At 33.0% G+C, this 18,253-nt stretch overlaps 1 protein-coding gene across 1 annotated transcript in view; it reads right to left on the bottom strand.

The window, feature by feature from the left end:
* Positions 1–3,044: 3,044 nt before the first annotated feature.
* Duba (Deubiquitinating enzyme A) overlaps positions 3,045–18,253 on the bottom strand; it is a 50,040-nt gene continuing 34,831 nt past the window's right edge. Inside the window, exons 5-9 of the mRNA XM_069838513.1 lie at positions 17,739–17,895; positions 13,487–13,698; positions 12,036–12,161; positions 8,662–8,938; positions 3,045–5,700 (exon numbers count right to left, since the gene is read on the bottom strand). Coding sequence (XP_069694614.1) covers positions 5,540–5,700; positions 8,662–8,938; positions 12,036–12,161; positions 13,487–13,698; positions 17,739–17,895 — 933 coding nt within the window. The 3' untranslated portion in view covers positions 3,045–5,539. The remainder of the gene's footprint in view (positions 5,701–8,661; positions 8,939–12,035; positions 12,162–13,486; positions 13,699–17,738; positions 17,896–18,253) is intronic.

Below are 18,253 nucleotides of genomic sequence, written 5' to 3'. Positions count from 1 at the left end.
TTATATTTTAACATACACGAAGTAATTAATGTTACAATTTTAACACAAATATATTACTTCAGTAGTAATGTGCTGATTTGGTAAATGTATGATATGGCTGGACTTTAGAATGCTCTAAGTTCACTATAATATAGCGATTTTTGTTTACAGAATTTTAGAATTGATGTTTTAATGAAACATCAATTTTACAATTATAATGTAACCATCAATATTACAAAAAATATTCATTGCACAAAGGATATAAGCAAAGATCAAGAATTGTTACTTTTAAGTCCATTACGTCTCATAAGGAATACAGTAGAGTCTGCATAATAGATCCTGCAGTTAATAGGACCAGCTGCATATTAGAATCAGGCTTACAGGGACAAATTCATTACAAGTCAATATTTGTATCTTACTTCAGTTAACAGGACCAGCCGCTTTATCGGACCAAAACGCATGGTCACAACATGGTCCTATTAAGCGGAATCCACTGTATATATATTATATTATAATGAATACAAAAAAATAATAAAATAAAATTAAGTTTTAAACTTCAAATAAGAACTAAAATTAAGTTTTAAACTTAGACGTATATTTAACACCAACTCATTTGTCCTGCAAATGATTTTAAAGTTCATCATTTATCATGTAATGATTGAAATTATACCTAAAGTAGCTTTGAAAATCAAGGGAATTAAAACTGACAATGCTTTTTTCTGTCTCCTGCAAAATCTTTTTAAAAACACACAGCGAATTTTGGAGGAGCAGCGACAATATCTATCAGCTCTTAATTTTTCAGGTCATACAACTGAAAAGTGAATACCATTCACATCATACAATATTATTTTCTTGCGTGAAATGCAAAGAAAAACACCTTAACAAAACACAAACCTCCCCTTTTACACTTGCCTTAAGCCTGGGGGAGGAAGGGAGGAGGAGAAAATCTATCAGAAGAATGGTGTACATTTGGAAACTGAAAGGACTGTATAAAAATGGTGTAAATAGGGAGAAAAATTATTGGATTAATATTAAAAGCTTAAGGAAGTGAGTGGATTTGTAAATTTCTTATATCAATCTAGTCTAGGATTTTCTAAACAATTTTTATTTGCTTACGTAAAGCAAAAACAAATGACAATTCTCATGATTGTAATTCTAAAACCACATGATCTGCTTCAGAAAATTCCTCAATCCTCCTCCCCCAGAGAGACTGATCATGGTGATAAATTTTACATAAAGTAACTACAAAAAGGAGTTGGTGTTTGCTTCTTTCTAGTAAGATTTATTTCATCAGCAACTGTCAACATTAAGTTGAAAATCATATGAAAAAAAGTTTTGCTCATGTTATTGCTAAGAAAGTAGTAAGTTTCATCTGCCAATTTATATCCCCATATATGACAGTTGACTGTATAAATGAGATTACAGATGGTCCTCTGTGGCTATACCAGTACTAGGCTCACAGTAAGTACAATAACAATAAAAGGAAATATCCAATTTGCAAAGATTATATTTTCATATACAGGCTATTCCATATGAAATCGGACAACGAAATACCATGACATGTCAGAATTGTCTAAAAATTCGTACAGAGGTTTAGTATGTGGGAACTAGTAACTGTACAAATTTTGAGTTTCTTTAGCTCAGTAGTTTTTCAGATAAAATTCTTAAAATTTAGTGTATTTTGTATTTTATTCTTATTTTCAACACGTACTACTACATCTGGCTTCAAAATAAAAACTTAAGCTATAGCTAATTTTGTAGTTCACATTTAAGTGTATTAATGGGATATAACACATATATTTTATTGTTTGTGGAAATTATGGATATATTGTTTTTTGTGCCTTATAACATGTTACGACCAAAAAGTATGGATATAAAATACTATAATATTAGTTACTGTTGAGACAAAAACCACAGAATTGTTTTTAAAAAGCTATTTTAAATGAAAAGCCTTAAAATAAATATTTCAAATCTGGCTATAAAAATACGCACTCCCTGCAGTGTCATGCAGAGATGTGAGAGGAGCCAGAATATTCTTATCATCTGGCCTTGAGGGTCTTGAAACAGCTGGTGTGTTGTCACAACACAAGGAATGAGACGAATATGTGACCCACCAGCCAATCTTCTGTGTCTATTATTACAAGGTGACAGCGGTTATTCAATTCCATTGTTTGGGAGTTTTCCTTTATTGTGTTGCAACAATTTAAAAAAAACTGCTATATTAAGGTAAGATAATGATTACGTATTGTTTTAAAAGTAAGAATTATACCAATCGTAACCATCAGTAAACAGAAACAGGTTAGTGTAAGGATTATGTAATATCTGTATAAAATTAGTTTAGTAATCAGAGAAATACATCTTTCATTTCGAGTTGTTTTCGAATGCGTGAACTACTAGTATGACGGAACTTACGAGCTGCTAGCGTTGGCCAACTATGCGCACGCTCAGCTTGCTCTGGAATGGAGCCGCACGGCAAAGAAATCCACAATGAGAATTCTTTTCTTTATTTTATTTTCCACCTTTACCCACAGAAAATTTTGGAGCCGTAAATTGTGTTTTATTCTATATTAAGTCACCCATATTGTCGTATTTTTTTTTAGCTATTTTGCCAAGGAAAAAAGTAATATAAATAAATCTGCCTGGTCAAGTGAATAAGAATTAAAAAAAAAATCCCTCCAAAGTCATCATATTACTCTCTGAGTCTGCTTTAAAAAGAGATGTCGTTGAAAATCCTATCACTAAATGTCTCTGAGCAATGTTCTTCCAAAACTAAGAATTTTACAAAAGTACGATAAATTTGACGCCCTATAAAATGAAAAGTAATACTAGTTGGGGATATTTTAATCCACCACTAGGCTTGTCCAGTGAAGGCCTTTCAATGACAGAAGCACCTTTCTTTTTTTTAAATGTGGGGTCAAATTTTCTGAAATTTTGTCCGATTTGATATGGAACAGCCCATACCAAAGTGCTTCACATTTAAGGACACATGCACGTGAACACACTTTCTCTCTCTTTGTGTGTGTGTGTGTGTGTGTGTGTGTGTGTGTGTGTGTGTGTGTGTGTGTGGCAGTTCCTAGACTTGTTGCAGATTTCTGTGACCCACACCTTTACCGTATTAGTTTAATTGAATCGAGATTCAATTGTCACTTCTCCAATAGCAATTCAATTAATTCTTCCTGAGCAACAATTAGTTTGACAGCAATAACATTGATTTCTATTAAAACCAATTGCTCAGCCATCCAGCTGACTACTGTAATTCTCACAAATAGAGCTCTTACGCTGTATGTATATTGTGAATGGTGGTTGTGGTTGAATGATGTTCCTCTAAATTGAAGAGGACTAATATTTTTGTGAGAAATACCATGGGACAAGAGAGGCTTCAGGGATTAGCAATGCTTTCAGCGGCGAAAGACTTCATCATGAATATTTCCAATCTCAATCAGAAAGTTACTGATAATTTTGCTCAAAGCAAGCATGTAGAATAGATTCCTTCTCAAGTAGAACTAAGCAGCTAAGTAGAAATAAACAAAGTATTATTTGACTTTTAAATCTCTTTAGTGACTTAGCTGAACCCATACACATTTATAGATTATTCGTAATGTCATTGTAAAAAACAACTCACTTCTTCATATTTAACTATGTATGAATATTTCTTTCTGTCAGGGCTAAATTTATGTCCCATTGTTTGAATGCTGTTTTCAGAATGTAAAATTTATAGATATAAATTTAACTTCAATAAACTAAAAATTATACTAGGAACCACCACTGATATAAACACACAAAACTGTAAAACTGAATACAAGCAAAGGATTGTCGAAGAAGATTAAAAAAACGTCATCACTAAAATTTAAAAAAGTACCTTCACTACTCATTAATTATTAAAATTATCAGTTCTCAGACATTTCTATTTAAGCCTGCTTGTAACCAAACTGCTCAAAGAAGTAAGAAGACAGTGTTAGTTAGTAAAATATCAAGATGAAGGAAATTTTACATTATGAAATGTGGCTTAGTACAAAATTTCTCATAATGCTTACAAATTGAATCCTAAGAACAGACGATAAGAATGATTTAATCTCTTAGAGAGACCACTCTGTGAGCACAAAGAAGTTATCAAATGTTTTAAAAGAACCCTATTTTGCAATCTTTAACTGTTGGAGTTCACTCCAATTTTCAGCCACATACAATAACCTCAATATGTATCATAATGATGAAAAATAGCACAAATCATAAGAGCTACATTAAAATTACAGTAAGAATGGATATTAATTTCAAACAATTAATAATATAGATCTCAGGGACAATTCATTACAAAGGCTATTCTTGTATTCATTTATACAGGTAACAATGTACTAAGTTATGTCGGACAATTCATTTTAATATTACATGAAATGTAATAACAAAGGTAGAAACATATTATATCTTTTAATTCTGTAAGTATGAATCATGTTGTAAAGACTGAATACGGCATAACACAGTAGATAATCAATTGCGGAAATCTAAGCATGTCTAAGTTCCACTGTTTAAAAGAAGTATATGCATTTAACTTTGATTGTGTATGCTGAAATCCATTGATAAAATTATTACTTGATATACTGTACATTAAGTATTCAATTTCATGGAATCTCACCACTCAAAATGCTAAACAGAAAATGGTGGACTAGATATATGTACATATAAATAAGTAAAGAAATAAAAAAAATTAAATAAGAAGTTATATTCACTACTTGACTGATGATTTGGAATCTATTAAATAATTTATATGCTATCCATTAAAATAATATACCAGTTAACAGTTTGAAACTTAAAGATATGAAATATATAATGAAATATTCAGCAAATGATGACTAAAAATTCAAATAATAATTTGAATTCTATCTTCTTCTGCTCATAATTAACGCTCAAAAGTGCTCTGTTCACTTCACAAACTGTACGATTTGAAATAATTAAATGTATGTGAAATAAGATTACGGTTATATGCATTTGTGATAAATATTTACTAGAACATGGCACCTTACAGGGGGAAAAATATATCTATATATGTATATATAATATTTGCAATAGATTCACAATTTTTGTCGTTTACACTCTCTGAGAACTGAGAGGGAAAAAGACTTACCACAGTAAGGAAAAAAGGAAATCACATGAAGCCATTGCCTTGCAGAGCACTTCAGTACTAGGCAACCAAATTCTTGGATATGCTCTGGTAAGTGTTTCTCCTCTACTGATATACATATATACACGTATATATACTTCTTTTTTGGTGTTGGGTTAGACAAATGAGGTCACGCCTTGTAGTCTAAGCCTTTGTTGTCCTTCAAAAGTCCATTATGTTCCACTACTCTGAATTCACTAATAACACAGTATGTGTCATTCTCACATTTAATTTCAAATCTCAATTCTGATGGAATTTTGTTTCTAAGAAATAGAAAAGTATTATCTGAACCATCAAGCGATTTAAATTATAACAAATATGTTTTACAGTAACAAGTATTATATATGGAATATTAAAATAATAACAAGAAAGTCTGCAATCTTGACTAACATGATAAACAGATGGATGTTACCTTGAAGTGGAAGGTCCCTCTATATCACTATTAGAACTGTTGGAACTTAGTGAATCGTTTTCATTGTTGTCACGAGCCTTTTTTAACCTATCTATGTACTCCTGCTGTGATCTCGCCAAAACTTGTGCCAAGATACCATCTTCCCATTCATTAAGACCTGAAAAAAATATATATAAATCAATATGACTCGGGGAAATAAGACGCCAAAAGCATTATATGAAAGCTACTGAGCTACTGTCTTACCATTCATCAGCAACTGGAAACTGGTAACGAAATCAGCTCCAATCAATAATAACAAATGATCAGTCTACAGTTCAAGTAATTGCAATATGATTGTTATTTATCAATTATCACTTTTAATTATCTGAATATATCATGTAATTATAACATTTTTTAATAGAAGAAACAATTTTATTAATTGAAGACCTCCCTGGAATAAGGATGTAACCAACAAAACTGTCATTCATGTTTCAGGAGAAAGGAAAATAATATTTCATTAGGCCTATATTTGCTATCACAACCACCTGACAAGCTTATTCAGCCATTCAACGCAATAATTTATTGTTATAAGTAAATGCTTAAAAATTACTTTTTCCACCTATATCACATATTTCAAGAATCTTAAGTTTCAACATTTTTCCGGATAGGTCTTCAATTATGTCAGATAGTGTGACTTCTAATGTTTTATAAAAAAAAAATACGGAACTTTAATCAATTTCAAATGATGCCAAGAATACATTTCAATGCGGCAAGTAATGTTACAAAATTCTAAACAATTCAAGACTAATAATATTCAACTTATGATTTTAGTGAAGGAAGACTGAAATCAACACAGATCTAAATTTTATGGAATGAGAGTTTCTGAAATTACAAAAATTATTACTGAAATCACATTTTCAAAAAGCAGATACGGGTGTGTGTGTCATAATGATAATTATGAATTTGTATGATTCCTAAAACGTATATCCTGCTGCTTCAAAATTAAAAGGCAAAAGTTTACATAGCTACAGCTGGGAAATTTAATGTAAGTTGGAAATTATTGGGGATAAACCACAACCTTGCATTATTCCCTTATTCATATAATTTAAGGAAACCTAAAAAACACCAATACACGAAGGCAAATGATGATAATGATATTTGAAGAAGAAAGATGCAAAGAAAAAGAAACATTTCAGCCAACATTTTACAAAGGAATTTAGAAACTGTGAATGAGAGTTAGCAAAGTAAATGGCATATAATTTGTTTTATACTGAAGAACAGTGAAAAATAGGAAAACACATTGACAATTCTGCAAGAGGCATAAATTCCTAAAGAAAATAACTGAATTAAATTTTGATAAAATTATTACTAGGCATACTGTCCACAACTTGTGCATGCATGATAATTCTATGCAACCCCAGAGAGACTGTTGGTGTATATATCATATACACAAGTATATAAAAGAAGTTCCGCAAGTCTGAGAAGATTCATCAACAAAGGTCTTTGATTTAAAAGGGATGAAGAAATCTAATATAGGCGTTTTTGTCAAAACAACATACATTTTCATTTTTCACTTAGAGAATTACTTGTCTTAACTTATCTTTAAAGATAGAGAATTAAAAAAAAGAATAACGATGCCAAAATGGAGTGGATGGATTGAAGGATTAATAATTGACAGAGGATTTTATTATCCTCTTTTTCATGGATTCGTCCGGGGTCCAAGCAGACTTTTAGGAAATTGGCAAATGTATTCCTTTTTAGATCATCAGGATTATATTTTTTGTTTATTTTTCCCCTCAGTTTGCAAGATTGAACAAATTCCTAAAAAGCACACACAAGATGGCAGTACCAATGTTTCCTAGAGGGTATTAAGTATTGTGTTGCCTTCGTTTTTGTCAGTCACTGGGGTTCATTGCATTTCATTGTGATTGAGAAAGTGTGGTAATTGAATTTTATGGGTTTTGTGATTTCATTATAATGCACAAACGTAAGTGCGAATTTACTGATGAAGTTGCCAGGAAATATCCTTCTTTGAAGAAAGGAAAGAATGATTTGAGGCCGAATGTAAAGTTTGTATCCTGAAACTTTCGCCTCTATTGCTAATAAAGGTAAGTACAAGTGGTTGCACTTAGTTATGTTTATGTATATCTATATTAGTTTCGGTTAGAGTAAAGTAATTCCAGTTTTCCGAACTGATATATTTTTTTATTTTTATCATTAATAGGATGTCAAGATTTGGAGCATCACACTGGGACGCAAAAACATAAAAGAAATCTGCAAAGCTGTAGTTACACCATAACTTTTGATAACATGTTTTCTTCAGCAACAATAGACATCAGACCTTGTACATCGGAGGGAGCACTAGCTTTCCATACAGTTAGGCGTCATTTTAGTTACAGATCAATGAATTGTATGCCGAAATCAAACCTAGAAATTTATAACGATTCTTATGGCGTTAAAAAAAACTTTCATCTGCAAGAACAAATATTGACTGCATTGTGAATAATGTTATCATGCCACATGCTGTTGAAATGACTGTTGAGTTTTTGAGAGAAATTTCTTATTTTGGTGTTTCCAGAGATGGAAGTAATGACAGGAGTGTAAAAATGTTTCCAATCCATACAGTTATAACAAATCAATCAGTAGACTATAAATTAAATCATTAGGCTTATGAAAAGTAAATCTGCCAGTATCATAACACGCTAACATTACATCAACGTAAGTTCTTAAAATATATAATTTTGTGCTGAAAGGAGATGTAGATCACACAGCCTAAATAATGCAGTTCAATAACACCACCTTACTCATTGTTTCAACAGAGTTAAATGTTCTTTCAGAATTCGTTTCTAAGTTGCTAGGTACTTCCTTCCTATGGCACTTCAGATTATTTTTGGGCCATAGTCTCCACTACTATCTCCCTCCAATAGATCTACTTTGCAACTCTAGTATTGAAACTGAAGGTACAATAAAGAAAGAGAGAGAGAAGAAATTTTATATAGGTACACATAAAGGAAATGTTGCAACACTTTTTTAAAGAGATGAAAATTACTGGAACAAAACCCTATAGAGAATTCATTTTACTATTTTATTAATTTTAACCATGAATAAAATTCAAGACATAGTGCAAGACTACACTCACCAAACAGCTCTGGAGAAAAGTGGTTGAGAAAAGATGCTGTTTCAAGGATGTTAAATCCCTGCCTGCTATTAGGCATATCGTCCCAGCTACAACCTGCTGATGAAGAGCAAGCTGTAGCTTCATCTGAGAAACGTTGTGTATCCACAACTTTTGGTGAGCTGCGATGAGAATCTGGATTTGAAGGAGAATTTAGACCTCCTACTCTGGTTCGAGGTGATGAGCGATTGGTATCCGATGTTACTGTTGCAGTACTGGAAGTTGCAGTTGTTGACCGTTGCTGTGAAAACATGACAATTGTTAGTCGTTATTTCATACTTAGCAAGAAAATTTCAACAAGAAAATACAGAAAAAGTATGATACAGTCTTCATTAGTAGGAACATCCGATTTTCGAGAATATTTTTTTCACAAATTTCTGCCGAGTCAAGAGTGTTACAATTGCTATAGATATGATCGAGACTTGTTCTCTCTCTCGTGAAAAAAATCATTCGCGAAAATTGGATGTTCCTGTTCATTAGTTTAGAAGAACAGCACAGGCCCATGAAGATTTTGCAGAACAACAAATTTTATTGTTTAGGTCAAATCAGATGTCGTGATAACAAAAATATTAGTTTTTGCATAGCCAGTTCAGTCTTCTACAATTATGATTTTTTTATATAATACGGAGAGCATAATTTGTAATATTACATCCAGTGAATAGAGCACTTATAACAAAAGATTTTCACTGTGTAAACATCTCTGAGTGCATTTTGCCACAGTCTATTGTAGCTTTTTTTAAGCACTGGAATGAATGGTAAACAGGAGAAAAGTTTGGGGTAGAAGAAGATATCAGGTGATATACAACATTAAGATATATAATCTGTATACAGAGAAAGACTTGCCCTTGGGCAAGGCAGAAAACTATGAATGAATTGTTGTTTTCATATATTCTATTAATATCTGCAATTCTTATATTTAGGGTAGGTTTGTCTCATGACAGTTGGTTCCGTGCAGAGGTAATAAAACATCATAAACCATGTTTTCCCATTCTAACAGGTACCTACCCCTCCCAGCCTCAACACTGAAAGTACTGACTGTTCAGTTTCTTTCTTTAATGTGCATTCTGATGTGTTTTTTGTTTGCATGGTTAAAATGTCAGGGCTGGAGGGCTGTACTATAGGAGAGGCTTTGTCAATAAACAGAGTAATTTTTGTTATATACAGTGTGATTCACTTACCCCTGACTATTTAGTTTTATGCAACTCTTCATTTTATAGCATGCTCACGAAATTGCAGTACCTGTTTCTAGGAGATTTCAATGCAAGATTAGGTGTGAAATTTCTATACCTTCAGGTTGAGTAATTTCTTAATTCAAAATAGGCAACATTACATTTTATTTCGTTACAACGAAGGTTAGCACCAGTTCATATTAGACACTTTCTTCTTTGTTTTAATATGCTAATGAAGCAAGCACCTAGGATAGGTTAGGTTATACTGGCAAATTAATAAAGTATTATGATAATTTATTTATAAGTATTTTACTATTAGTGTTGAAAGCACAACCATTTTGTAATACATGTCAGAATCGCTGGCTCCATTTTGCAGTACATTTATAAATTCGATGAAAAGAAAATATGTGAAATATTTTGGGGGTCCCACATTAAAACAAGAGCATTATGTAACATGCACAATATAAGACCCAAACACACCTGATCTAGTATGGCAGTATGATTACCAGTACTGTGTTTACAGAGTTGACTGTGAATGTATGGGATTGCATAACTTCGTAAAAATAATGGGCAGGTGACTCACCTGGTGTGTAGATGAATTGTGATAAAGAAACAGAAAAGAAATATGACTCCATTTGTCGAAAGTTTATATTTGGCATACTTTTAAATTAAATTAGGGAATCAAGATAAAAGTGCTCACACCCCAAGTTATGTGTAATAAGAAAAACAAGGAGGCAATTGTGTATTCACACCTGTCATTCTGCACTAAGATCTATGCCTCATGGACCAGATGTTTCAATTCCGAAACCACCAGCAACATTACTAGAAAGTGGAACTTCATCAACATAAAATACAGAAGAAGAAAAAGATTACATATTTTCACCAGGTTTGAAAAACGAATGTCCACATCAATCAGAATTGAATATTTTGGTATGCAACCTGAGCCTTTTTAAAGGAAAGAGTGAACTTTCACAGTCAGGAGTGAAAGAAAAATATTTTAATTCCTGAACAACCTGGTATAGAAAACATGAGGAAGAATTCAAAAATTTTCTCATAAAGGAGAGAGAACTTGAACTTGTGTTTTGCGATATTCTCAGTTTGATTGGTTGTCTATGAACAGCATTTGGCTAGAAAGACTGCCATTTATTTATAGACTCCAGCAAAAGAAGTGTAAAGGGTGTAGTTCTTCATAACTTGCGTCAGTGCCAATCTCTCAATTTTCATTTCCTTTTTATTTCATCCAACAGTCATTAAAGAAGGTTATCAATTTTCAAATATTATTACGAAGTGAAATACAAAGAACAAAAGTGGTATATGTGCGATGATCTGAAGATATGCAATATTTTATTGACAGCAAAGGGGGCGGGGGGTTACAATAAAATTTCCATACTTTTATGTGAATGGAATAGTAGAGAAGGGAAAAGCACTGAAAAATTACAAATTGGCCTAATAGGCGAGGCCTAGTGCTGGAAACAAAAAATACAGCAAATCCCTCATTGAATAACAAAAAGTTTTGCTACTTCCAATTACACATCAAATTAGGTATAATGAAGCAATTTGTCAAGACTTTAGACAGAAATGGCTCTCGCTACCAATACCTAATTCAGAAATGTCCATTGTTGTCTGAAGCATTCACCAACTCATTAAGGATGAACAACCTCGAGCTTCAAGAATGGAAATCATTCAGGGATAATTTTGGTTTATGTTATGATGATCAATACCAAAAGATTGTAAAACCCATGTCAGGCACTCGAACGTAATATGAGCATAAAGTTACATTTTCTGCATTCTCATCTCGATAATTTCCCAGAAACCTTAGAGTCATCAACTGAAGAACAGAGTGAGGGATTCCATCAGGACATAAAGCAAGTGGAAAGGAGGTACTAGGGCAGATGGAATGTTTTCATAATGGATGGTTATCCTTGATGATTAGTGAGAGACAGCCCCCATCAGGACCATGAACGCAAGTAAATTCAGTGTTTATTTGCAACAAAAAAGATTGAGAAAATAGTTTTTCTCAGGTTAATTAAAAAATGTTAAGCCTTTCAAAACTAAAATGTTCAGTTTTCAGTTTAATTCTTATTTACACGAATAAAAGGCTGCTAACAGACATTAAGACTTGTATCGTAACATGGAAACGCGCATGTGCGCACACACAAAAATAATTACCATATTTTTGTTTCTTTGCTCATTATCCCTGAGCCACTGCAAGTAACTTTCCCGGGCTACTTGTTCCTCAATGGCCTCATTTGTAGCCTCCCAGTCAGTAGCACGCAATTTGTCTTCAAGCATAGCCTGTAAAACACAATTGAAATATAGTAAAATTCTGATATTAGGAATATGAATACAGTTTATAGCTAGAGTCCATTATAGTTAAGCATGCTTTCGCACCATCAAGTTTGCAAATTAAATGAGGAGCATCGTTTCAAAACGTATTATGTGCAACTTAAAATTTTTTTACACGAATGACGAGAAACTGAATTACTCGTGAACCGGACAAGTTTTAAGAACACTACAGAAAACCATTTTTAAGTACTTGTTTCACAGTTTACAAATATGACGACTTGGAACCATCAGACTACACAGCATGAAAGATAAATAAATAGAAAGTAAGAAATTTAATTTCATCCACTGGGGCACTTAATACATTTTGAAACGATGCTCCTCAAATATGTTAAAATTAAATGTTATTAAACGGGCATATAAATATGGATTGGAAAGACAGGAGGCTGTTCAGTAACCTATATGAAACAACGAGTCAAAGTCAGGATAGAAGAAGAAATGTCTGAAGGAAGTGAAATAAGAAGAGGAGTACAACAAGGATGCTCTTTATCATATAGTTGGAGGATTTGGTGAAAAACTGTTTTCAGAACATGGGAAGGGTAAAAGTAGAAGGAAGAAGGAAAAAGTGCATAATATTTGCTGATAATATGGCGTTGTTAGCAGAAGAGGAGACTATACTTAGGGATATGCTACTGGAGCTAAATAACTGCTGTGAGCAGTATGGGATGAAGATAAATGCAAACAAGAAGAAGATCAAGGTTGTTGCAAGAAAAATAAAGTAGGTAAAAAAAAAAACACACATACACCTGCGCGTCATTTTCATTGTACTATAAATAAAAAATGGATTTCAAGTTCATATATGGAAAATAAAATGCAATATTTTTTCAAATTCTGGAAAAAAAATCTCGTTTATTACATGCCTAATAAACAGTATTAGAAATAACTTTCTTTACATAATAAACCAAACCAGTCAGTGATAAACTGCATAGAAACAAAGCAATGTTAGATAACTCACTTGTCATAAAAATATTAGTTTTTGTTTTGAAAGTATGGATTTTAGAATTTCGGACAGCCCTGATTCCGAAACTAATTGCAATTAATACTCTACATGTCGAGATTACAAACTCTGATATAAACCAACTTTTTGAAAAAATTAACAAATTTGGTGGTATTGAAACAATGCCCATGGAGTAACCCTATATGTACACACTGTGTATATGTGTATATATATATATATATATATATATATATATATATATCACATACATACATACATACATACATACATACATACATACATACATACATACATACACTATTATTACTCAAATGTATACCTGTTCCACGTGAAAATGTTCACTCTGGCTCACTGCCTCCTTCATAAGGTTCTTTTCTGCAAGGCCTGGCGTGTAGCTTGGAAGACCTAGCCCAACACCTATAGTTGCTTTGTATGGGTCAACAATGCTATTATAGTGACTTCCTCGTTGGTAAGAAAGACGGATAGGTTCATTGTCGTTCTTATGTTTTCCCAAAAATATGTTTATTGGCTCTGCAAAATTGAACTTGTATTATATACACAACCACTTTGAATTACCTAAATGCACTGACACTGTAAATCATGTTAACGAAAGAATACACAAACAGTGTTCAATGTGGTGTGAGATTTTTGGATTTTTGCACATCATAGATACTGTTCATGCGTTATTTATAACAAAATAGGAACACACACAAATTTTAACAAATTGTGAAAAGACAAAACAGCAGAAAGTGTTAAAACATATTATTTCCTGTTCTCTTTTAAATATTATGAATAAGAATAAATAAAACAGTAAACAATTTTTTACAACAAAATCTATTTTTATCTACAATAATCCTTCTTTGCTCCCACATTCTTCAGGTGAATGTACATCACATAACAAAAGTAGAATCTGCAGCACTGTATCTGTAGAATACCAGTTCCCATCAGTCCACAAAGAGTTCATTTGAGAGAACAACTTTTCAGTGATTGCATTTGTTCCAGGAACACTGAAAGTAAACTATCATTTTTCTCACAAGTTTAGAACTGTCTATTCCAGCAATATTCAACACAGCAACCCAAACTTTGTAAAGAGACTTAGTTAATAATTTTACTAATGTGTCTTCTTCTTTGAGATTTTCAGCAACATCACATAATTCACCTTCATTAATTTCGGTAATGAGATATTTCGTCAATAGTAATAACATTTGTCCTCACATTTCCCTAAGTCAGAGTGATTTCAGCATTATTCAATGAAACCCAATGCATAACATGAAATTTTAGATGAAGTGAAACTATTTTCTGATGTAGGCCTACTCTAAACAGGTGTAGCAAGAATCATGCTTGTAATCCAAATATTTCTTACTACTGCGGATTTCCCCCCTCCCTGTTAAACTCTTTGGCAATGGTTGCTCCTTTCAGGGAAAAAAGAAGCCCTCGCTACTATAATTTTGCTCGAATGGGAGTGATGTTTTTCACCTTCAGCATGTGTAACAGTTTTGTGGAAAATTTCACACTGTAATTCTAAAATTGTGGCCAATATTTCTGAAACTGGATTCTTGAAAAAGTCCTTCAGCAATGTTGGTAGCTTCTCAAGGGAGAGCAACTATGACTTCAAAGCTTCCTATATTTAATTCATTCTCACAGATGTAGGATACAGGAACAAGCCAATGTTCTGTACTCACAATATCACGGAATTCTGCCAGGGAGTGTATCCTTATGAAATAGATATACAGGACAATGACTTTCTCGTCAGTGTTCCATCAACACAATTTCCATACATGCTTTTTTTAAGTTATTTCACGACACTGTATCAACTACTAGGTTACTTAGCGCCAATGAGATTGGTGATAGCAAGATGGTATTTGGCGAGATGAGGCCGAGGATTCGCCATAGATTACCTGGCATTCACCTTATGGCTGAGGAAAACCTCGGAAAAACAGCCCAAGCGGGGATCGAACCCGCACCCGAGTGCAACTTCAGACCGGCAGGCAAGCGCCTTAACCGACTGAGCTACGCCAGTGGCTCCATACATGTTCTGCCAGTTGCTCTACTGTTTCAATGAACAAATCCACAAATTCCTCTGGTATGGAATAGCATTCCAATACTGGTACGAGTTTTGCAGCAACATAACTGAAGCTCTTGATCATTACAGAAATGTAGCTTCCTATCTCAATGTCACTTCTCGATTATGAAAACGTGTATGGTACGCGAAAGTTGTTTTGTTGTCTTGCAAGGCTTTTTTCCAAACCCATTTAGAGAAATAGCCTATTGCTTTAGAGCTGTGTACTGGCATTAGTTGATATTTTATGCCTTTTTGCTGTATGTATCGGAATTGTTAATGTTTTATCCTAGATACTGCATTACATATTGTACACTTTACCTTATTTGTATGCCTTCATCACAATTATGTGCAGGTCTTTGCAAAAGCAAACTGATTTCACAAATCTTCAGTGAATATTCACTTCATTTTGGGCATTTCTGGACTCTTTTCTCCTTTCCAAACACAAGCTGCACTAACATGTCTCGAGCAAAGAAAACGAGAAAAATAGAATGTATCTCAAATGCTCGATATGATGTTACAAACTTCTGAGTATAAAGAAAATGTATGCATATTGCTAACCTCTGAATATAAGAAAAATATACACATTTTACAGACTGGCTATACTCTTTGGTATATTCGCTTGTTGTGACAGCCACCTCATGGACATTTGTGTACTCCACAGTACCTTTTGATGGATACAATCCACGATCTCGTCTGCCATCTGCTACTTTTCCAAAATTTTCTTATGTAATTACATACCATTATCATTGTTCTGAGATGAGTAATCAATTGAAACATGTGCCTCCTTTGACTAAGTGCTTGGAAATGACCTTCTCTTGGAATGACAGCTGTGCACGCAATATGGGGAGTCAGTTAACAGTCAACAAAGTACTGCCATGTGGCATATCAATTCCATTTCATTGAAATTCAATTCAAAATTTCTGTATTATTAGATTAGGCACTACAATATAACTACATTCAGTGCAAAATGACTTTCTGGACATTGAGTATTATAATTATTATTATAAGCCTGAAAAAATACAGGACATTTTGGCATCCCAACAAACATGTTCAGGAAAACAGGACAAAATTTCGAAAAGCAGGATGATCCCACACATTATGGGACATTAAAAAAAACCCTATGTCATATATGCATAAACATCCAAAGATTCAAAGCTATCTGTTGGACCCATTATATCAAGTCCTTGACTTCAAAATGGAGTCAATTTCTAGCATATTTCTACATCTATAATTAGGTTACCAAACATCCTTGTTTATCAGAGACATTCTCCTATTTTTGCTTTTTGGCTCCAGAATGTCCCCAGATCTAACAGTTTGTCCAGAGATATCCTCAGATTTTCAGTGTTAATTATTAATAATATTAATATATTATGGTTATGATCCTTACACATTGCTGTAGATGAATTTTGCTAATGCAACTTTTCCACTTTTTCATGATACCATTATCAAAAGTGAAGGTGAGGATGTAACTGCCGTCAAGCCTTTTATATTGTTATCAAGATTACTGGAGAAACTGAACTCCAGGAAAGAAGAGAAGTTAAGTAACTTTTGGCAGCTTTAAAAGAACACAGTTCTTATTCCACAGCACAATTTCCCAGTGTCACTGAAAAAATGCTGTTGAATAATCCCAGTGCTTGGGTTAATCATTCATAAGGTAAGGTGAGGCATCTGTGGCATGTGTATTGCTGAAACCTCCTTCCAAAAGAGAAAACTTTGAAGACAGTCCATTATATTTTTAAACGTAGATGACTTGATCTGGTTAATATAATTAATTTGATGAAATTTCTTCCTCGAAGAAATATGTGACTAGCAAAGTAGAATGAAGGAAATGCTATTCTTTCCTCAAAATGGAGACATTTTTTCAAATTTTCTCGGAAAAAATTATGCCCTGTGCACACCTTCAGAAGTTCAACTATCTCTGCATCTTCCTGGAAGTAATGCTTCAGTGGAGAGTTTTTTCTTCAATGAACATGATGTGGACATCCCAAAAATCAAATATAAATTTACAAACTGTACGAGCAATGATGCTATCTTAACCACTTCAACATGACCGGACAGGAACTTGTTGCAACATTGGAATTCAGAGAACACGTGTTAAAAAAAATCCACCCTTCTGAAATGTAACATTACTTTGTAACATTAGTTTAAGTAGTGGGTAAGGTAAAGGAATATTTTAGTGCAAAATGAACAATATAATTCTTTAAAGTGTGTAAAAACAATGTAGTTTTTTCGTATGTCGATATCTGTCCTGGGAAATTGTGAAAAAATGTGATAATTTTAATCTATGACATGGTGCAAAAACTCAAATTCTCGCAACATAACAAAAGTACATATTTTACACAGATATTCCTTCAGTAATACAGTGTAACACAGGTATATTAAGTTACTTTACTACTGAATTACAGTGACAGAAATATTCTCCAATCTTTTAAAACTACAGAGAAAAGATTTCAATATTAGTGAAAAATGTTATTCCTCTTTAGCCTCTAGTCCTTTTACAGTGACTTACCAGTGCCATAAGAAAACACCTCCACTGTGCGATTATACATTTCACTCATAGCTTGCATTTCAATATGATTTCCATGAACATATTCATGCCGTTTTCTGTCAACATATGTATCAAAATCTTCGGTGACATACTGAGAGAAATAATCCCCATTAGCTGCCTAAAATAAAAAGGAAAAGAAAAGAAAATATTAACTTCAATATCAATATAAAGAAAGGTATCTAACAAGTAAATTATAAAAGCTTTGCATTATATTCATATTTATTCATCAACAATACCAATTTCTGGAGAAATTAAATGTGTCTTATATAAGCTACTGTGTATCATTTGGTCACCTGATGCAGGGTGAATTAATATGATCCACATATAAAGTAATTGTTCTTCAAGTGAATGTCAATTGTGATATTTAATATGACACATGAATATTGTACATCTTTGAAGATGAAACCAATAACAACCTCAATTTCCCCAGTAACACTATCTGTCACATGTCATGGATTGGTTATACTAACTGACTT

This window comes from Periplaneta americana, chromosome 10 (genome assembly GCF_040183065.1).
Source record: "Periplaneta americana isolate PAMFEO1 chromosome 10, P.americana_PAMFEO1_priV1, whole genome shotgun sequence".
Lineage (NCBI taxonomy): Eukaryota > Metazoa > Arthropoda > Insecta > Blattodea > Blattidae > Periplaneta > Periplaneta americana.
The sequence above is the reverse complement of the archived record's forward strand: the minus strand, read 5'-3'. Positions and strand labels throughout refer to the sequence as shown.